At 41.2% G+C, this 23,089-nt stretch overlaps 1 protein-coding gene across 2 annotated transcripts in view; it reads right to left on the bottom strand.

Annotated features, from left to right (window-relative positions):
• Positions 1-949: 949 nt before the first annotated feature.
• The window catches only part of MAP3K20 (mitogen-activated protein kinase kinase kinase 20), a 136,006-nt gene continuing 113,866 nt past the window's right edge, over positions 950-23,089 (bottom strand). For both annotated transcript variants that reach the window (XM_084892868.1, XM_084892869.1), the window contains exons 17-20: positions 11,761-11,877; positions 9,345-9,419; positions 6,320-6,470; positions 950-3,041 (exon numbers count right to left, since the gene is read on the bottom strand). In XM_084892868.1, the coding sequence (XP_084748994.1) occupies positions 2,332-3,041; positions 6,320-6,470; positions 9,345-9,419; positions 11,761-11,877 (1,053 nt within the window). In that variant the 3' untranslated portion in view covers positions 950-2,331. The remainder of the gene's footprint in view (positions 3,042-6,319; positions 6,471-9,344; positions 9,420-11,760; positions 11,878-23,089) is intronic.

The following is a 23,089-nucleotide window of genomic DNA, read 5'->3' as shown; positions in this document are numbered from 1 at the left end:
CTAATAAGCAGACTTTAGATGTTTTTATTTTGGTTTTGACCGAGAGCATTGATGCTGACAAGTATTTTCCCATGAGATATTACAAAGTGTCCAGTTGTGTGGACTGTTGGAATAACCTCTTTGTGACCGGCTGCTACACTAAACAGGGCCGAGGTAACTAAATTATTTTACTACCAGGTGGGACTCTCTAACCCATGGCCGAAGAAAGGCAAGAAGGAAAACCAGCAATCACTCACAGTGCCTTTTAAACTAGTTTTAAATAATTCCCCAGAATTCACATTTTTGTTTAGTAGTTAAAACCGTGTTTTGTGTTCCTTTCAGAGTGACTCAGTTAAGACCCTGTGCTCAGCTAACCAAAAATTCTAGTCAAAGAAAATATTTTATTGCATTTGAATGTAGCATACCGTTAAGATAGCATACTTTGCATTAGTCCACTTTTCTTTACATTTAAACAGGAACAATGGGAAATGTAACTAAAAACTGTGGTTGAGATAAGCTTAGTGAGGAAGGATCCAAAGGGAGCTTTAAGCCTTAGTGAAGACATCCAAGATGGAAAAGAGGGCCTCGCTATTTGACTTCACCATTTCCCATTGCTTTTGCTTGTAAATGCAGATGGCAAACAATATGACTTATAAAATCAAGTTGTTGAAGCAATGTTTAGATCACAGCTTTCCCTCGTAAATAAAGGTCATTTCCTACAACCTTGACTTGAATACTACCCAAATACAGTTTCCCCACCAAACCCGAGCACTGGATTAGAGCAGAGCAGCCACTCTGGGAATAATGTATGCATATACTCAACGACTCATTTCTATTCAAAGAGGACTGAACCCCTCGACATTACCAGGGTGTCATCAGGATTTCTGCAGGGCATGGCGAATCCTGTGCATGACCAGGGACACTTGATATTTAGGGTGAGTGAATGTTGAACAGAATCTCAGAATATATTGAGTGACATTAATTTATTTGACACATAATACGTTTTTTGTGAACCCCAACCACCCCCTCCCCGCACCCTCTCCCTTCCCCCCCAGGCCCAGCCTTTTTGGTTTGTAAAATTTCACAAGTTGGATCCACAATTCCCATCCTAAATGGCAGGCAGTTTTCTCATACCGGCACAGTGTTACCTCTTTGCCCCCAGCTGCTTAGCACTTTCTTGCTGCAAAGATAGTGTTGCTGGAACAAGGATGTTGGTAATTTTAAGTTTCTCTGGCTCTTAGCTTGTGACATTATTATCCTGCTCTGTGTCGGTTTCCTTACAGATTTTTGGTTTCTGACATGCCAAGTTTCCCTCTTCGGCTCCTCCTTTGATAAAATGTTGGGGGAAAAAATATTCAAAAGCCTCCAGTTGCTTAGGAAAAGAACCACAAATCTCCTAGATCTTTGGTTTCTGATGAGTCTTAATGAATGAGATATGCATTGTAATCAACATTAAGCTCAATAACATTCTTTTATTGCCTAAAAATGACAGCCTAAATCAGTTCAGCTCTGACCATAATAAAAACCCAAATATCTCACTAAAATAAATACTAACCAGTAGTGTTGAGACTAGGATGAAGCAAGTGAGGCACTTGCCTTAGGCACAAAATTTAAGGGGCCGTTAAACAACAACAAAACCCCCCTCAAAACCGAACAGCTCAATAATCAAGATACATTATATTAAAAAAAAAAAAAAAAAAAAAAGAAAGAAAAAAGAAAAGAAAAAGAAAATTAATGCCAAAAAAATCATGTTGAAAAAAAATCAAAATTTTAAATAAAGACAAGATCAGTAGCAGCACCTTGTTAAGCCATATTGGAGCCTTAGACAAAAAAGAAAAATCATTAATATTGATTCTGTCTTTATTTAGGATTTTGATTTTTTTATTGCATATTTTTGCATTAATTTTCATTTATTTAAGTATTGCATGAACGCCTTATTTCTCTTGATTGTTGAGCTTTGGGGTGGTGCTCCCTTAAATTCTGCACCCAAGACGAGTGCCCCAGTTAACCTCATGCCAGTCCAGGTCCTTGCTAACCAGGCCAGCAAGGGTTGGGTAATACGATGGCAGTAATATCCCCTTCTCTGAAAATGTTAATTTTTTTTTTGGGGGGGGGGGGGGATAAGTACATTGTGATTGAGGCTAGTGACTGCCCTTGGTCTACCAACATCCATAGTTTAGGGTCTGATTTGGCAGTAGTTTTAATGAGAACGTTTTTCCCAAATCCCCCCCAAATGGAAAAGTGGTCTTCTTGTCAATTCTATCTGAAGGCATCATATTATGAAAACCCATTAATTTAATTTAATTTTTTTTTTTTTTAAAGCTTGCTTGGGGAAGAAAACTCATCCACTCATCAGAAGGTTCTCCTCCCGCGGTAGCTTCCTCGGGCTCTCTCTCTGCTGGTCTTGGCAGGGGACGGCCTGTGGGGCTTCTTCCGATACTCCACCTTGGTCCACCCGCCCTCGCTGCCCTTGCTCTCCTCTTCGCCGGCGCCTCCCGAGTCCGGCTCGGGGTGCAGAGGCATGCCTGGGATGGTCCGGCGCTGGTGGCGGTCGTTGGGGCTTCGCCTGAAGTCAGGGGACTGATGCGCACCGAGCGCGGACCGGTGGACGCGGTAGACCTTGCCGGCGCTGCGCTCCCTGGACGGCACGGAGCGCGCGCCCTTCCCGCCGTAGCGCCCCCTGGGGGAGGAGCTGAGCGACGCGCTCCCGCGCTGCTCGTACTTGTTCCGGCTTCTGCCCGAGGAGGACGGGCCCCGCTCCAAAGAGCTGTCGCGGGCGAGGCTGGCAAAGCCGCTGTCCCTGGAGTTGAGGTGCAGAGAAGAGAAGTTCCTTGAGAGCCCGTACTGGGTCGGGGAGGAGCTCCTGGACTGGTTTATGGGGGTAATCTGTTGGTACTTAATGGGCACCTGGGTCCGCCTCACGGCAGCAGCGTAGGAATCCTGGTCGTTGAAGTAGGGGAAGAAGGGCGACCCCAGGATGGGGTTGCTCTGGGAGCGTTGTAAACCGGTGTTGGAGGCGATCTGCCGCATGCGCAGGATGTCTAACCACTGGCAGTCGGCATCTGCGGGAGAAAGGGAAGTGAGCATCTCTTAAGCCACAGCAACGCTGCACTGCCTAATTCCTCGGCCTGTCTCTGGATGATGCAAGCCTGGGATGCTCTCTAAGCTTTACCATTCATAGACATTCTAGGCTGGGTATAAGGACATTTCCTTTATTATTATAAACTAGAGGCCTGGTGCACGAATTTGGCCTAGTCTGCAGGATGAGGCCAAAACCGGCTCTCTGACATCCCCCACGCCCTAGGGGTCCTGGATTGTGAGCGGGTGCAGGCCAGGCAGAAGGACCCCACAGGTGCACAATCGGAGCTGGGGAGGCACCATAGGAGAACTCCGGGGCATGTCCGGCCCTTCTCCCTCAATCCGGATCCACCAGACCCCAACAGCAAATTAATCTACCAGTTAGAGCATCTACCTCCTGGTGGTCAGTGCATGTCATAGTGACTGATCAACCAGTTGACTGTCTGCTCCCTGGTGGTCAGTGCATGTCATAGCAAGCACTGAGTAGCTGTAGCACATCATTATCATATTACGCTTTGATTGGTTGAACAGCTGACTGGCTGACTGGTCACTTAGCATATTAGGCTTTTATTATATAGGATATGTTGGTTTTTTTTTTTTAAATTAAAGGCCTTTTTTTACACTATATATTTACACTTATATGCTATATGCTTGTCATTGTTCCATATGCTTTATTTCTTTTATTTCATTTAATCATCTCGCTATTCTTTTCAGGTAAATAAATACTAATAATCTTATTCCATAAAGGAAGGGCAAGTTTGGGAAATAAATAACTGGCCTAAGGCCACTCAGCTACCAATTCGTGGCCCTTCTGCATCTAAATCCCATCTTCTTCCCACTTAGCCTTATTCTCACTTCTGAAAACACTGTGTGAGTGTGTTTGGATGGCAGGGGCATATTTAGAAAACAAAAAGCTTTTTCTCAGCGAGCACTTTTAAGTCCTCAAGAACTCTGCAGGTAAAAAGAAATTGGATTCCAACAGGAGACAGCTAGAGATTGTTTGGAAGAAAGACAGTTCGTATCTCCAGAGGAGAGATTCCTGAGGTTCAGGAATAAGAAAATTATTTATTTATTTATTTATTTATTTATTTATTTATTTATTTTTTGCATGGAAATGCAAATAGGAAAGGTTAAGGTAAAAGAAAATGGTCAATTAACAAGAACCATTTTGTAGGCTATATTTTAGTAAATAAGCAAGTTTCTCACACCTGGGATCTCTCCTGTCTTCTCCAGGGGCCCGCACTACATTGCCCACATTCTTGAGTTCCCTGGTGGTCCTCCCTGAGCTCCTGGTGGAGCTTCTGACAAAAACAGAGGATGCTCACTTCTCTCTGCCAGCAAGTAGCTTCCCTTTGAAGGGTCCTAGGTTCAATTCCCACCAAGAGCACATGCCCAGGCTGTGGGCGCCATCCCCAGTAGGGGGCGTGCAGGAGCCAGCGATCAATGATTCTCTCTCATCATTGATGGTTCTATCTCTCTATCCCTCTTCCTTTCTCTCTGAAATCAATAAAAATATATTAAGAAAAGAAAAGAGAAAACTACAGCAGATGTGGAGAGAGAAAACCCCTACAGATTTCAAGGGTGGGGTGTTGTATGGATCAAAGGTGTTGCATGCATCAAGTGGGATCATGTCTATGACAGTCCTACAGAAGTAAAATGTGCCTTAAAATATTGTTTGGAAGGGGAAAATTGTTATAGTAAGAAGTCCTTAAAGGCTTGATAGTATTTGCATGCAACACAAGATTGTTGAATTAGCAAATGAAAGAACGTAGAATTCCTTCTGTAGAGAAGCTAGTGAGGGTCAACACCTACAATGTGGGGTTAGTCATGTGTAGAGACAGCATGCCCTAAGAGATGTTTGAAGATGCATTTCTGGCTAACAAGATGGGTAAAAACTCAAGCCCCCCCCCGCCACCCCCCCATCCCGATGCTCAGAATTTCTTCTTGTGATCAATTGTGAAAGAAAATAACCCAATCAACTGTGTTGACAGAGGAAGGCAGGTCCATCATGCTATCCAAGTATTTGTTGGGGAGTTTGGCTTACTGTCCAGGATTCTGGGCCTTCTGGCTGGTGCATCTGTAAAAATATCGGGGCTGGTTGACAAGCCAGTCCTTATAGTAGAAGACAAGTAGCCAGGCCCTCATAACTCTGTGACACTAGCCCTCAGGGTCCTTTGTCTTCATGCCAACAAAACACCTTCTGATATGGCTTTTCAGGTAGATTTTCTTACTAGGGAAGAATGCACTGATCAGAAAACATGCATTTCTGGTTTGTTTGCAGGTATATTGCTCACGATAAAAACCGAATTGCATGGGTTTATGCATCCACCCCCCCATTTGCTTTTTAGCTTGTCACAGTCCTGTGGAACATAGCTCTGGGCTGAATTTGAGTTTCTGGACCCACCAAGGTGACAGTCAGAACCTCTGATTGATGACTAATTTACCATCAAGTCAGCTGGCCTTCCTCCAGGTTATTTCTAAATTGTTTCTTTATATCATCTATAATTACCATCACCACTGTCCATTATATGCATATCATGTTTTCTCTTCCTCTATCCTCTCCTGCCTTTGTTTTCCCACTCCCTCCTTCCTCCCTCCAGCTCTCCTTCCCTCCTTCCTCGTGTCATTCCTATGCTTTGATGTATGTATGCTATTCAGGACTCAGGAAGTTGCCCCAGTGATAGCAGTAGCTTCATAAGAATGTTTGTTGGATATAGAAGATTCATATCTTTATCTACAATTTTGAAAACAAAATATATGTGTGTAGAAATATATATACTTACTTTTTTTTTTTAGCAATATAACATTGTCATTAATTTTCATGTTTTATCATAGTTATCGAAATATTGAAATTTATTATAATATGCTCATATCTGTAAGTCTATAAATATTATTCAAAATAAATATTCAAAAAATAGAAGAAGGGCCTTAGCTGGTTTGGCTCAGTGGATAGAGTGTCGCCCTGTGGACTGAAAGGTCCCAGGTTTTATTCCAGTCAAGGGCATATGCCCGAGTTGTGGGCTTGGTCCCCAGTAGAGGTTGTGCAGGAGGCAGCCAATCAATGATTCTCTCTCATCATTGATGTTTCTATCTTTCTCTCTCTCTCCCCCTTCATCTCTGAAATTAATAAAAATATATTTTTAAAAATAGAAGGAAATATTATATTAGAGAGCTATATCTATTCACAGAGTGGCACTTGTCCCTGTCCTGAGGACTTGGTACCTAAGGGTTTGGAGTCTGGTCTAGTGCACGCCTAACTTACTGGAGTTAGACCTGCTTCCAGGATTGCCCTCTGAGTTGGGGAATAGTGTCTGAATGGCAAGTTGGACGGCTTTCACTTCATCCTGAGGCTTCGTTCTATTCCACTGAATGGGATGAACATGCTTAGTGCTTTTGGGAGTCCTAACATCACTCTGTAAAAAAAAAAATAGTGAAACCCACAACCAAATATACACGTTAATAAAATAGGAAGGAAAGAAAATCAGGTTATCATATCACTTCAGTTTAACTTCTTAGAACACTATAATAAATGCATTAGGTGAAATATTTATAGTTTGCTTAAATGTGATAATTTGATTAAAAGACACATTTTAACCACTTTATTCCAGATGATAGCACTTTATTCCTTAGTGGAGTATAGTCATTAAAAATGTGGCTGTCTTCTCTCAGAATTTATTATATTTGGCCAATCTCAACTTACTTCTTTTTAAATAAGAAATGAAAAAACAATTTCTTCTCTTTATAGTTCTTAAAAGCTGACATTTTGCTGAATAAATAAAAATCTGACCACCATTTTGCCTGCCTGCCTCTGATCAGCAGGGTAACTGGGTGAGTGTGGGTAGTTTGGTGGGACTAATTACCCCACGGAAGGTGCAAGGTAACAGATACAAAAGGGAGAGAGGATAGAGTCCATACCAAGAATTTGGAAAAGAAGAGGACACCAGATCAAGACACAGCACTTTCTTGTTCCAAAACTTCCCTACTCACCAGGTGTCACGAAGCAGGATTCAGGCGCCTCTCAGGATTCAATAAGGTTACAAAAAGGTGTTTAAAGAGCCCCGAAGTGACAGTTACAGATGTCAGTGGCTTTCCAGCATGGAGTCTGAGAAGAAGGAGGAAGAGGACAGAAGGAGAAGAATCTGGTGTAGTGTGTCTCCTTACTGACTAAGGAAGGCAGAGAAGTCTAGCTAGTATCACTGTCAGTGTTTCCCCAAAGTGTGGTACACATACCCCCAGGAGTACAGGAAGAGTTTGGTGCGGGTATGAGTTGCACCGGAGTTTGGTGGGGATATGCACGTGCTTAGCTGCGCCTAATTCTACTTTCTCATGAGTACGAGGGATACTCAGCATTATGAAAATTATAGAAGGGGTACACATATGTCAAAAGTTTGGAAAACACTGGTCTAGATAGTAAAAAGAGGGTTTTCCTCATTGGTGGGGTGGGGACTGGTCAACAGGCTCCAGAATAGTCTAGATTCCAAGTTCCTCAAGACCAACCAACCTTTGTTCTTAGGTTTTGTGTCCTGCAAGCGACACTTTGACAATTAATGCTATTTCTCAAGCGCCTCATCCCTGGGACTCTATGCACCCTGGCTGGTGAGGATACATAGCTGCTGTAAGTCTATTGGCTTCCAGCACTGGGCCACCCTGGGGCAGGGAACTGGCTAGGGTTTGGATTCTAATGTTGAAAAGCCAGACCCAGATGGTTCAGAAGACCATCCTAATGTGCTAGTGCCGTGGTCGGCAAACTGCGGCTCTCGAACCACATGCGGCTCTTTGGCCCCTTGAGTGTGGCTCCTCCACAAAATACCATGGCCTGGGCGAGTCTATTTTGAAGAAGTGGCATTAAAAGAAGTTTAAGTTTAAAAAATTTGGCTCTCAAAAGAAATTTCAATCGTTGTACTGTTGATATTTGGCTCTGTTGACTAATGAGTTTGCTGACCACTGGGTTAGGGCATGGAGACCACGTGGAGGCTAACTTCCTACATCTTGCTGATGGGAAGGGAACAGAAGGGACAGCTGAGGACGAGTGGACACTGTGTTTATAGTCAGAGGACCTGGTGGGACTCCACACACAAAGACACGGACAACTCCAAACCTGGTACTACCTTCCATCTCTCCCAGTCTATCTTCCTTAGCTATCTGTCTTTCGGTATTTACACAAGATCGATGAGCTAAAATGTGTCAACTCCTCTTCCAGTGCATAGGTCATAGTAAATCCTTACTGAATGCTCTTGAATGAATGCATGAAATGCACATCATACTGATGGAAGATGCATACCAATATCTCCATGTGTGCCAAGACTTCCGGCTATAACTGGCCCCCTCGGCCCTAGTCCCCCAGGGTTTCTCTACTTTGTATGTCCCATCAGCCATGACTTGTTGCTAATTTTCAAAACATAATTAAATTATTTTAAGCACTTGGCTTCCCCACCGTGCTGAGAGTAAATCCAACTCTTCCCTTTGGCCATGAGACTGCATGCTCCAGCCCGCCTACCTCTCTAGCTTTGTCATCGCCCTCTGTGCCTCAGGAACTTGCACTTGCCTTTCCTCTGGTGTTCCTTGCTTCTTCCTCCTCCTCAGAGAAGCAACCTTCCCTGGTCACACAATCTCATGTCTGAGTCTCACTATGTTCTGGTTAGCACTTATCACTCCCTGACATCACTTATTTATTTGTTTCTTATTTATCCTCCATCTCCGCCCTCCCCCACTGGAATATAAAACTCAATAGACTATCCTAATCACAGAACAATACTTGTCAGTAGGCATTTGCTAAATATATGAATTTCAACTTCATTGGTATATTTTTTAGTGTAAGTTATTGTAATTTTCTGTATATAAAATCTATGGAATATGCTTCTGATAATAACTCTCCCCCCCCTCATCCCCCACTTCTGGAAGGTAGTTGAAGTTGAGTCTATCCTTGTGAAGAATCACGGATCTACTCTTACCCCTAAACTCTAAGCACTCTGTTTTATTCACTGGCATCCCCAGTACATAACACATTATGTGGCATGTAGGAGGTGCTCACACATTAACTGATGAATGAATGAATGAATAAATGACTACCTCAGTCTCTATCTAGGAAAGTGTATCCTATTCTCTTTCCTCCCCAACACTTTGTTGGAGTAATTATATTGATCTTCCCATATTTACATTAGTTCAATAGTTTCTCGTCCAATAAACGTTAAGCACTCAGAGGGAGCAAATAAATTCCTATTGAGATTCCTATTGAGATTACAGCTCCTCGACCCCTCCACCCCACCCCATCCCCGTCCCAAGCTTACCTCATATGTGACGGTACATTCTACAGTCTGATTTTCTGTTATTCCTACAATCCACTTCTCCATTACAAAGGGGGGCTGAAAAACAAAAGTTAGGCCAGAGTAGGGCAATGGTACAGCCTGTTCTGCTACAGCATTTTCCCTTGAGACACAATTGGCAAAGGGGGGCATAAGGCGAGGTTAGCATGGAAGTTGCACTGTTTCATATGTGATTACTCATAGCACTGTTTCATATGTGATTACTCATAGCATGCTAGTGTATGGGGTTTCAGTTTTTATAAGACATCCTTTCATATGTTTACAAACATCCAGTTCTGATCTCCCACAATCTTCTCTTTTGTGATATATCACTCAATCCTATCATTAGGTCATTCATTCATGCTAATATTCTGAAGCATCAGCAGAAAACTTTCTCACAATGAAGAGAAATCCTTAATAATATAAGACTGGGCAGTACCTTCCTTCAGCAGTGGCTGGTTCAGTGGCTGCAACAACCTCTCTGCTCTCCCCTATATTAGGCTATTGGCAAAGCTGTGCATGCAAATGAGACTGTGGAGACATCTCCCACTGTATTAAAACAAAGGATCAACGAAGAAGTGTACGCCTTGGATCCCATTTTAATTTTGATGAAAATGGTCATTATTAGAAATTAATCTCTTTCTTCTTCTCCCCTCAACCTCCCTTCATCCCAGGTGTCTGTGAACTGGGTGCAAAGCAAAAGCAGCTGAGATTTAACTGGGCTAGTGGGTTTTTTGTTTGTTCTCCTTGTTGTTGTTTTGATTAGAATTTTTATTGTTTCTGATTGTGTTAAAAAATTCTACATAGTTTGAGTGTTCTGCCCCAATTCTATTTTCCCTAAAAGCCCTATTAATGCTGGCATGTGATTTTTGCAGACAATGTGGTTCATCAGGAATGCATATGTGGCATTATAGCAGATACACTTGTATTTGATTTAACACCTCCACCCTGGTCTCTCTGCCCTGAACACCTTCCTTCCCTTAGCGGCAATGGCTTGGATCCTAAGTGACACTGAAGCAGTGAACAACTGCTGCAACCAGAGTGCACAGGTAGGAAGGAAAGAAGTACCTGTCCAGTCTTCAAGCTGTCACAGCATTATGGCCCAACAAAATAAACTTGCAACCAGATCATAACCTTTACAGGTAAATAACACCATTGAAACAACTCTATTACTCAGGGAAATCCAACAATGAATAGCAAATCAGTCTACTGGATGATCTTGGGAGGGTAGCAATTTTAAATTAAAAGGATATGGGAGTTTAGCAATGTGATGCCTGGGAAGGGAACATATTTGCAAGTCTAATGATGTGGCTTTGAAGACTTTTAACTTCTCACGTGGGTGAACCCTGGCTTTTCTTTGCTACCAACCCCATTTCCTCCACTAACACCAAGCACACACTTACTGGCAAGAGTGTACGAGGATTAATGGCACATGTGAAGTTCAGGGTGACAGTGCTATGGATACCATGACTGTTGTTGACCTTCTACAATTTAAGCCTCATATATATATATATTTTCAGTGTGATTGGGAGTTGAATATTTTCCCCCCAACTTCTTCATTTATTGAGCCTTTTTTTTTTTTTAAAAAAAAAAAAAAACCTTTATTGTTGAAAGTATTACAGTTGTCTCTTTTTCTTCCCATTAACCCCTTCTAGCATGGCCTCCCCTCCGCCACCCCAGGCCTTTACCATTCTATTGTCTGTGTCCATGGATTATGCATATATGCATGCAAGTTCTTTGGTTAATCTCTTCCCATCCACCCACTCTTTCTTCCCTCTGAGATTTGACAGTATTTTATTTTATTTTATTTTATTTTATTTTATTTTATTTTATTTTATTTTATGAGAAGCTAAGCATTTCTTTAAGTCTTTCTTAAGTGTTTCAATGGGCAGGCTGCTACCACTGACCCTAAAGCAGGAACATGCTCTCTGGCCTCTCCAGGGATTCATAGGTGTGAACTTCAAGGAGCTGTGAAGACTTCAGCAGGTGCCTCGTGACTAAGCTCATTGCTGCCCTTCAAGAAACTGAGCACAACGAAGAACACCTTCCTCCTCACAACTTTTCCAAAGTTTAAAATGAGCCAAAATTTGAGGTAAATATTTTCATCTTTAGCATTTTCTTCCCTTTGGTAAATGACAGAATGAGCATAAAGAAATGTAGAAAAAAATTTAAATGACACCTTCTGTAATACTTTTTAGTTCACACAGCATAAGTGGAATTTTAACAAAAAACTATTATGATCTCAATCTGCTAAATAAAATGTGCCTTTCAGCAGCCAGCTTGAGGATCAGCTGATGTGAGAGCATCAACAGCACAAAAGCACACTGCTGGGGTATTTTAATGTCTTTGTTTGATATATGTGAATTCATAAAAAGCTTTTAAGCCGTAAATAGAACCCTACCTTTGTCATCTTTAAAATCTCTGCATCAGGTAGGTTGGTGTTGAATGTCACGTCTTTGATGTAGGTTATTGCAATTTCATCCCCATCTATCTCCATATACATTTTCCACTTACAGTCCTGGAATTAAAGGCAAAATTACAGAATTTGAGAAAGTGAAAAACATTTTTTTTAGTCTCAATGTTTTATAACACATGAATTATCCTATATAATAAAACCCTAATATGTAAATCGATTGAACTATGGAACAATCAGTGGCTATGATGTGCACTGACCACCAGGAGGCAGATGCTCAATGAAGGAGCTGCTCCCTGGTGGTCAGTGTGCTCCCACAGGGGAAGAACTGCTCAGCCAGAAGCCAGGTTCATGGCTGGCAAGTGCAGTGGCAGTGGGGTCCCATCAGGAGTCCTCGACTGGAAGAGGGTGCAGGCCCAGCTGAGAGACCCTCCCTCCCCCAGTGCAAGAATGTCATGCACTGGGCCTCTACTTTTATTTTATTTTATTTTATTTTTAAAATATATTTTATTGACTTTTTACAGAGAGAAGGAGAGAGGGATAGAGAGCTAGAAACGTCGATGAGAGAGAAATGTTGACCAGCTGCCTCTTGCACACCTCCTACCGGGGATGTGCCCGCAACCAATGTACATGCCCTTGACCGGAATTGAACCTGGGACCTTTCAGTCCAACGCTCTATCACTGAGCCAAACCGGTTTTGGCTGGGCCTCTAGTTTTAAATAAAGTATTACTGGAGTGTCTCTCCCCCGCCCCCTCCCATTTCAATAAAAGGATATGAAATTAGATCTTTCTACATAGTTAAATAACCCCGTGTGAGGGCAATCTTGAGACATAATTTATCAATGTAAGTGTTCTATTATAGGGGTTGCAAACTCCAAATCCTAAAGGGGCCAGGCAGATAATAAAAATGAATAAAGCCGGGAAATTTCATTATGGAGCCTCAAATTGTAATCTTTCAAAATCGACCCATTTAATTTACTTATTAAGCATTGTAGAAATATTTTTTTCATTGACACAGAGATGTATTCTTTGCATTTTTTTTTTTAAATATAAGGCCCTCTTAATCTACCTTTCACTTTTCCAGTATTAATAATATCATGGGTTCAAGGAAGAACTCACTTTCTTTCTTTTTTTATTTATTTTTATTTTTTATTTATTTTTATTTTTTAAATATATTTTATTGATTTTTTTTGTCCCCCTCCCTCCCTCCCATACATACCCTCCCTCCCCAAAGTTTTATGTCCATTGGTTGTACTTATATGCATGTATACAAGTCCTTCGGTTGATCTATTATCTCCCCCAGATCTCCCTCCCCTCCCCACTGTAAATTGACAGTCTGCTTGTTGCTTTACTGTCTCTATATCTATCTTTTGGAACTCACTTTCTTTTAACAGGATGGAAGACAATACCACAAATGTGATGATGTATGACAATTGGCCTAACTAAGTATTGGGGAGCTATGGGAAGGGCAAGGGGAACAAAAGGGCAACTGTCCTAAAGGAACAACAGCCACCACTCAGCTTCTGTTGATTGTCTCCACGTGGGAATACAAGTCCAGTGTTGCTAAGTTCTTTAATGTTTCATGAAAAACTGGGTATCTGGATTCTTGTGTGAAAACACTTGGTTTTTAAAATGATGGCATGTTAAAATTTTCAGGAAAAGAACCATGTAATGATACAGTGCTTTACCAGTCACCGGGGGACTCTAAATTAAAACCACAATTCGATACCACTATACACCTACCAGATGGCTAAGACTGATAATACCTAATGGTGGCCAAGATTTTGAGCTATTGGATTACCAGTAGGAGTGTAAACAGTATAATTATTTTGGAAACAAGTTTTGGCAATTTTTTTAAATAAAACTAAACACACCTATTCTATGACTCACAAAGTCTTTTCCTAGGCATTTACCCCAACGTGCACAGCATTGTTCTCATGAGAGCCACAGAGCGGGAAGCAGGCCAAGTGTTCATCAACAGAAGGATAAACTGTTGTATATTCATAGGATGGAATATCACTCAGCAATACAAAGGAACCATTACGGATGCATGTAATGACAAGGATCTATCACACAAACATTACAGTGAGTGAAAGTCTTATACAAAAAGAACATACTAAGAATTCCATGTATATGACTTTCTGGAATAGACCAAACCAATCTTGTGGAAAAAATTCACAAGCGTGGTTGCTTCTGCAGATGGGACTGAATGGGAAGGGGCATGAGGAACTTTCTGGGAATGATAATGCTGTACTGATGGGGTTTGGGTTTTATAGGTACATGCATTAAGTAAGCAAATGCATATCGCAAATGTGTACATTTCTCATTGTACTCTAGCATACTGAAATGTTTAGGAGAAAGTGTACTGAAGTCTGTAAATTACTTTGGAATGCATAAAAATAAGGACTGATAGGTAGACAGATATGTGATAAAGCAAGTAGAGTAAAATGTTAATGGTTGAAGTGTGGAGGTGGGAAATGAGGGTTCACTATAAAATTTTTTCAACTTTGCTGTATGAACAATATAATATGTTGTGGGACAAATACTGTGTGTACAATTAAGAGGAAAAATAAACTCATGTCTTTGCATTAGATTTGACCCCTGGACTATAAATTCACCTTCTTTCTTATATTCTTTGAAGGATTCTGAGAGACTAAGAATAATGTACTGAGCACCTTACATGCTGAAACTAGAAAATGCTCTCATAGCACTAGCCCTGGAATGCTTCCTCAGCAAGCCCAGACAAAGTGGTTATGAAAGCGCACTGACAGAAAGGCTGCTGAGAACCTGTTGGCTTCACAAGGAAGCTGGGGGAGCCTGATGTCTTAGGAAAACTTGCAGAAGAATTGCAGAACCAAGAGGAGCCCAGGCCTGAGGGGAGTCGCCCTCTTTCCCCAGCCACAGGCACAAGAAGGAGAGACAGTGATGAAAAAGGTCTATTAAAAAATGTGGAAACGTAGCTCTTGGCAAACATGAGTCAAATTAGTCACTCAGAATTGACAAATCTCTCAGTATTTTTTTGTTTTTGTTTTGGAGGCACTGCTACCGCGGCAACATGGGCCCAGAGATAACTGGGCAGGATAATGACTCTTCGGCATCTTGATTGGTCTTCTCTGAAACAGACTCAAGGCAGTGGTTGGGATAAAAAGCCTTTAACAAACTGAGTTTATTTAGTTCTGTTTCTGTTACCTGTCAAGTTTTGGAATTAAGTTAGTCTAAGCACAGTCAAAAGACCTGGAACTGTGCACAAATGTCCGATTCCCTCTGCTTGGCTCTCCCATCTCATAACCCAAGTACTCCTCTATGACCTCATTCCCCAAAGTGCACATGCTCAGAGAAACTCTACGGTGAGAAGGGGCTGACAGGAAGGGACTCACAACTGTGGAATGCTTACTATGCTCATGGCATGTTGCTGGGTACTTATGCAGTTGATGTCAACTTGCTTAGTTGATATCCTTAATAATAGGAAAGAGAGGAAAATGGACCTCAGACAGAGTAAGGACTTTTCCAAGAGTTTCCCAGCCCATGAGTGGTGGGGGTAGGATGATAACAGCACAAGGCAGCCTGGCTCCCAAGTTGGAGGAGATGCCATGGGGAAGGACAGTCGGGAAGGGTGGCAGGGTGGACTCACTGGGTGGTGTGGGGAGCTACACGATGCAACCAGCTATTGACAACAGGCAGGAGGGAGAAGGACCAGAGAATATTCTGATTATACAACCAAAAAATCAAGTGGCCATCGGTCCTGTGCTGGGGCAACTGCTTCTTTGTTTCTGAAAGTCTAAGTTGGAGAAACAAAGATCTACATAATAGCCTTGCAGATCTTCTACTTTCTAAATTCCCCTTTTCTCTTATCTGAAAGAAAGCCTTTCACCTGAACCATAAAGGGAAATAGCCGCAGAAGCAATAAAAGTATAATCAAGTAGAAGACAAGGGTGGCATTCTCCATTCATTAAAAAGCAGGTACTTCTTGTTACAAAGCTGGGTGAGAAGAAAAGAGGATATGCATTGTTTATTTGAATGTTTAACTCAATCTGTCAATGCCCTGTTATTACTCTTAGGTATTTTCAGGGCCTTTATGATTTCAACTGTTGTCTGCTTAAGAAAAGTAATCCACAAAGTAATGAAATTCTTTAACTTTTGCTCAATTTCAAATTACCTAAGGCATTCCTGGTATTTTTGTTACCCAGTGAGTCATACAGTGTCAATGAGCATTCTCCACACTCTTAGGATTTAAAAAATTATTGGATTCCACAGGACCCAACTCCAGATGGAATATCATGAACGAGTTCTTACCCAATTGATCACTGAAAAGGTTTTCATACAAATAAGATGAATTGAATCATCAGTAATATCACTACAAGTAACAATTCCACATATTTACAAGCCCAATATCGATTTTTACATGCACAATCACTATCTTTTCAGTTCCTTGGTAGTGATAGGGACCAGGTCATGGGAATGAGGCTCAGTTTTAAAAACCATTCAGTTTAACCAGGGTGAACTATTGATTTTGCCTTGATGTGACAGAAAGGTGGGTATTGATTTTTGAATTGGAAACATCCTAGAATCATTGAGAATGACTCTCAATTCTGACAAGCAGAAATCAAAAGCAGGTAATTCTGTATTTTTGAGAGAGCCTGTGGGGCCTCAAAGAACTCCCTTTCCAAAACCATTTTACCCATGGTGGTCTGAAGTAACCCTGTTATTCACCCATTTGGGTGAAGATTTTGAGGATTTCTGTTAAAACGGAAACAATACAGGAAAGAATGATACATTAAGCCATTTACTAGGGGGGCAGCAGAAGGGGGAGATAAAAGACCACAAGTCTAACATCCAACTACATGAGTTTGAATCCCCTCAAACTTTTTTCTCTCCCAACCTTAGCAAAGTTATATATTCTATCGGAGCCTTAGTATTCTTACTTACTAATGACTGGTTGTGCTGTCTGAGGTTTAAATGAGGTAACGTAAATTAAGTTCCCAGCACAGTGCCAGAGCCAAAATAGGAGCTCAAAGAGGAGCAATTATTATTGTTACCAATATAGGTGTCCCCTTTCTTTACCCCAAAGCTCCATTTTGTTATTGGACTGGCTGACCCGTCATCTAGTAGCAATCAAAGAGAATGGGCCTGAAGGTAATAAGGAGTGCCTAGACTTGGGATCTGGCCAGAGCAGGCAGGCTGGGTCAGAGCATCTTATTTGGGCATGAATTTGGGGATCCAGAAGACGCTAAATAACTCTAATGCCAAGGAATGACCAAGGTTGGAAAAAAAGAAGAAGATGCAGCCAGGTGGCAATATAACAATGACTGATTTTATGAAAGAAATAAAGGAAGGAGGAAACTTGTATCTTCTTACATAGATGGATGAAGTAACACCACCAGTTCTTCCCTTTCCTGCATCAATAAACCCTGATGAGGCCCGACCAATAGGAACATCATCTAGAGGTACAATGGCTATGAAAAGTGATTGACAGCCAGAGAGCCTTACCTCAGATGAGGAAACTAAAATATGGAGAGATGAGGTATTTGACCAAGACAGCAAGTTGTAGAGTTCAGAACTGAACCAAGGTGATCTACTACATGAGAGCAGGTTTCCTCTCAGTCTTTTCTGAATCCTGAACAATCTGTGTTATGGGTTAACAAAAGTAAGAATTACACTACAGAGGACTTTTATCTTCCAAAGTCAACAAATAGTCCAAATTATCTTAATGAATTCCTTTATAGGGCTCCATGGCAGAGATTGAAATACTGAGTCCCTAACAAGTCCAACATGGCCAACTTCCCCCTCCATTGTTGAAAAAGATCATTGTTAAAAGTGCCTATGTGCCATCCCACTGTCTGTAGGCTCCTCCTTGACTGATCTGGCCCAAGTCTAGAATCACAAACACTTCCGTCCAGCCCTGGCATAAAGGGCTTTGTGGCTAAGTATGACTTCCACTTCCCAAACCAGCAACAACCCAATCCTGTGTAGTTACACAAACAGATCATGGGACAGGTCCTGGCTACCATGGATTTTAATCTCATAACTAGATTCCCACCTGAGAGGACATGTCCACTGCTCATATCTGCACCCTGAGGCACATTTCCAGGGGATGCTGATGACTGTTCAGTAGGGAAAAGACACTGATGACCGCAGCAAAGCTGGGCACTGGGAAACTCTTTGTTGAATAGCAAAAAAATAACAACAAACAAACAAACAAAAAAACAAACAGTTACCTACAACTTTCTACCAGCGAGATAATCTGCCTCCCAGTGCAAATATACAAGAAACATGGAATTTTGTTGAGGAGAAGGGAATTTCTGCATTTGAAACTGGTGAAAAGGTGACAATTCTGTTGGGTGCCCAGGATATGTACCATTTATCTGGCAGCTGCTGAAATACCTGGATAATTTTAAGAGCAAGTGCCTGGTTGATGGAGGACAAGCAAGCATTCATTCCCTTTGAACTGCTTCAGCTTTGCCAACTTTATGAATGTTTTTTTTCTCATTAAGATTACTGGCCAAGTAAAACAGAAACTATTAACCCTGTAAAGATAAAATTCTAAACAACACTCAGTTAATGCTAAAGTATGTCTTGCTGAGAAATCATTATTATGTCCTCTACAAGCTGTTTAAAATTCTTTGGAGTATAAGCAATGCCAAACATAGATATTCTTGCTCCCGCCCCCTTCCCTCCCCTATACAAACACAAATCAAGATAGCAATAAATTTCCCAAATGGGAAAAGGAATTGAAGAAAGTACGGAAGTGAAACTTTAAATATTAAATTCTGGGCAACTCAGGGAATAAAAATCTCTCTAATTTTTTCCTACCAACACTTAATTGCAAATATGAACACTACAGATTAATCTTTAAACATCTTAAGGCCAAGACTTTTCAGGAAGGAAACAAACCCCAAATCAGGCTTCCAGGCTCCTACAGATCACCTTTACTTGAAAGTTGCAGACAACATTTTTTTAATGTATTTTTTTTATTGAGGTATGATTTGCACAAATCAAGTGCAATATCTTAAGTGCATTGTTTAATAAATGTTGACTGATGTATACACCAATGTAACTACACAAACAAGCGAGTCATTTTCACTTCCTTAGAAAGTGCCCTCATGTCCTTTCCCAGCCGATCCTTCCCCAGCAACCAGAGGCACCGTGTGCCACTGTTCCAATTTCTATCACCATCGATCAATTCTGCCTGCTTGGAACTTCACAGAGCTGGAAGGTACAGAATGCACTGTATATAACTCCAGCTGTTTCCACAAGGGTTTTTGAAGTTAAGCCATGCTCCTGAATCTTCACAGATTTACCCTCTCATAGATGCCATTTTATAGACGAGCAGACTGAGGCTCAGAAAACGTAGATTTGCAGAAAATTCCCTCAGCTGCGCTAGAATTGGAGTTTAAGAGCTGGGCACGCCCCGTCTAATGGCAGACACACTGCTGTTTAAGTCCCCTCAGCCCCCCGTCTGTCCACCACGAACAGAGGAAAAGCAAAACCATCAGAGAACGCTCAGAATTCTAGCAAAGATGCCCCTCCGCCTTACAAAAGCCTGTACCGAGGAAACATTTTAAAATACATAAAACACAGAGGCCGAAATAAACTTCTTAAGATTCAAGAAGGGGGAAGAAAGGGAAACAATCTCATAGCAGGCGACTGACTGTTGCGAAACGTAAGAAGGAACGCAAGATGAAATAAAAATATCATAGCGATGCTGGTCATGCTGGTATTAAAAGTAGTAAGATGCTGATGACTTAGGTCTCTGAAGGCGTCTTTGCATGCGCTGCTAATATCTAGCTCAGCTGCCGAGACCTGCTGTTTTAAAGGCAGGAGAGGGGAGCGTCCCGCGCTAGCACCTGGGTTATTTATCATTATGTATCACCCCGCTACACTCGATTTTTGTGATGCCGCCTTTACAAGGGAGATAATGCAAGTATGGTTAATTTGCTCCTCTTCTTTATCTGTCCGGTGTCGTGACCCACCACGGCTTTGCCCCACGAGATTTGTTTTTTTTTTTCCACCGAAAAGAAACGCGCAAGAAACTCTCCCTAAAAATTCCATTAATAACCTCTTTTCAGCGCGCATAGGTTGCAGGGTCTGGAACTGAGAATGTTTTAATCTCTTCAGCAAAACAATGTCTCATAATGATGTACAGGACTATTGCTGTACTGATGAAGAATCATACATAATTCAGCACCTTTCACTTGGCACCACTGTGATGTCCTCATTAGCTGTGGCTCACAGTGTCTGTCAGATGGTGTCCATGCGAACGCAGGCATTATATTGTCTTTGAGATGTGCAGCTGCTTCCATGACACTGCCAGTATATAAAAACATGACGCCAGTTTGTTTTATTTAGTGCTAAACCTTCCAGTTTGTAAAAACAAGGCTGACACAGAGCCTGACATGAGGCAGTGAAAATAATTAGCTCTCATTTTCTCAGCCTCCTATTTCCTTCTCCCTGCTGTGTTCTCTTTCCACTAAACCACCACATGTCAGTTGAAATGGGAGGCAATTAGTGGGCTCATTTCAGTCCCCACAACTGTGCTGAAAAGAAAGTATTTATGATGGCACAATGCACAGCTGAAAGATTAAATAACATTTGCCTTTTGAAAAGAAAATGACTTCTAGCTAAATGGGCAATTTTTGATTATTCTCAAACAAGCTTAGAGTAGTTGGTTTTTAAAATACAAGAAAGGAAAATGAGTCATTTTTAGGTGAAAGAATCAAATAAAACTTGACACAGTAATGCAAATAACTGATGTTTTATTGCAAAATATGTAAATGTGTTACACCCTTAACAATGGCTTGTGTCTAAGGTCAGGGCAGATTGGGGCCAACCAGACACCAGTGGAGATAAGGTTGTTACATTGCATTTTGGGGGGTTGTTATGTGAGTTATGGGTGAAAAAGGGGCTTTGGAGATGATGGTAAAATAAAGTGAAATCAAGTGAGACATACTTTCATATGATGTATTAGACACTTGACTACCTGAAATGGTGTGGATGTTAGTTGACATGTTTGAAAAAGGCTTTTTTTTATTCTTTAAAAACTGTATTTGAAATTGAAAGGTACTAGGTATTCATCTTAGAGAAAAGGAATAGTAAATCTTGGTATTGATTTTTGAATAATTAAGACTCTATTATATTTCAGACTGAATTTCTTAATGAATATACCAGTAGAAGGTGGTCGGACTTACCTAATTACTGCTTAATTTAAAAATATATATATATTTTATTGATTTTTCACAGAGAGGAAGAGAGAGGGATAGAGAGTCAGAAACATCGATGAGAGAGAATCATCAATCAGCTGCCTCTTGCACACCCCCCACTGGGGATGTGCCCACAACCAAGGTACATGCCCTTGACCGGAATCGAACCTGGGACCTTTCAGTCCACAGGCCGACGCTCTATCCACTGAGCCAAACCGGTCTCGGCAATTTTTTTTTTTTTTTTTTTTTTTTTAATACTGAGAAATCGGCTGCAAAATAACTTTTACCCAGGATCCTTAAAATATAAAAACAGCTCTTTTACATATTAAATTCTCCTCTCACCTTCTATGACTATAAGAAATATGATTTTTTTCCTAATATATTTTTATCGATTTCAGAGAGAAAGGGAGAGGGAGAGAGAGATAAAAGCATCAATGATGAGGAGAGAATCACTGACCAGTTACCTCCTGCACACCCCCTACCAGAGATTGAGTCCACAACCCAGACATGTGCCCTTGACCAGAATAGAACCTGGGACCCTTCAGTGTGCAGGCCACTGAGCCAAACTGGCTAGGCCAAGAAATGTAATTTTAAAGAACCACTAGCCTACTTAATAGTTTACCAGTTGAGCTATTCTCAGTCCAAATCCTAATGTCCACGGTAGACACAGTCGTCATACATCTTTGCTTTTACAATATGCTGCAGTTAATTTCATTTCAAACCGTCTCTCCCTCTTATAGCTGACTATTAATTGTTGGTTCAGAAAGCACAGGTCACTGTGAGTTACTGAAGTCTTCTCTCTGCCGAACTTTCAATGAGCCCTAGAAGCTTTGGGAAACCTACGTTTAAAAGCAGACATCTCCTCTACTATTATCAACATCCTGGAGTCAACAACTACAACTGTTCCAACATCTTAAAAACCATCACAAATTAAAATTTTGTTTATTTCCATAAGTATTTCCATGAATACAAACTCAAATCCTAATCTTTGGTTCATACAATACGATTAGTGCATCTGTATGAGCCAGTGCGACTCAAGGTACCTAAGCCAACAATGGAGTCATTGGGAGGCCCGAGCTCCCTTTGAACTAACTCTGCATATAATTACAGCTGGAAACCATCGACGATGTATTTTTAATCTATTCAGACCAAAGTCTTTTCACGAGATCCTTGCTATTAGCTATTTTAAAAGGAATTCAGAATCTTGACTAAGAAGACCAAGAGGGATGCAATGGTGTGCTGGAGCCAGCTCTCATGGCATGAGGGCTCACTTCTCTCTCTGGCTCCAAGTTCAGTGATGTCTGGTAACTTGAACTTGGCCATGGCGGGAGTATTTATTTAAACCATGGAAATCTGCAAACACGAAGAGGGCTGCTTTTTCCAGTTGTTAGACATTCTCTGGCATGCCATTTCCACTCATCACTGGCAAGTATGAACTGAGCAGCTCTCCCAGGTCCGCTTAGTTGTACAGGCCACTGCCCAAGCCATGTGAAGTCTATCTCCACGCTCTAATTAGAAATCAGCAGCATGTCGTGTAGTCAAATTCCGAACTGAATTTGTTCCTTCACTGTCAATTAAAATGTGGTTTCCTATGGAACCTTATCACTGCAAGCTTATGTACTTGGTCACACAAACATGTGTGTACATATATTTACCCCCCAAAATAAATGAACATGGGAAGTGAATTTCCCTACACTGAATTTTTAATAAATGCAAGATCTATAAAAGTAAAGAAGCTGCTAGTTTTAGCTGTTCTGAAATTTACAAAAGGTGTTGGCTTTTTACTTCCTTACAAAATCCTTTTCTTTGTGCCCTGTTATTTTATTCATGTTTATCCATTTACAAAAATTACACAATGGGAGAAAAAAGCCTTATTTGACCGTTTTTGATATTCATAGTGCTGTGAGAAAGGGCCTGGAGATTCAATTAAGTTTATTAAATGCAACATTTTATAAAGCAATCTAATAAAGACCTAAAAGCACAATAGCGAGTGGGAAGTATTGGTAAAAAGCAGCTTTTTAACCTATAGATGAAAGAACCGGAGAGGGGAGTGGGAGAAGGGGACAATTACGGCGTGGAAAGAGGACATGGGAGAGGACAGGGAAAGCCTTCGCTCTGGT

This window comes from Pipistrellus hanaki (assembly GCF_964339955.1).
Source record: "Pipistrellus hanaki genome assembly, chromosome: 8".
Lineage (NCBI taxonomy): Eukaryota > Metazoa > Chordata > Mammalia > Chiroptera > Vespertilionidae > Pipistrellus > Pipistrellus hanaki.
Note: the sequence above shows the minus strand (reverse complement) of the source record. Positions and strands in the feature narration are given on the sequence as shown.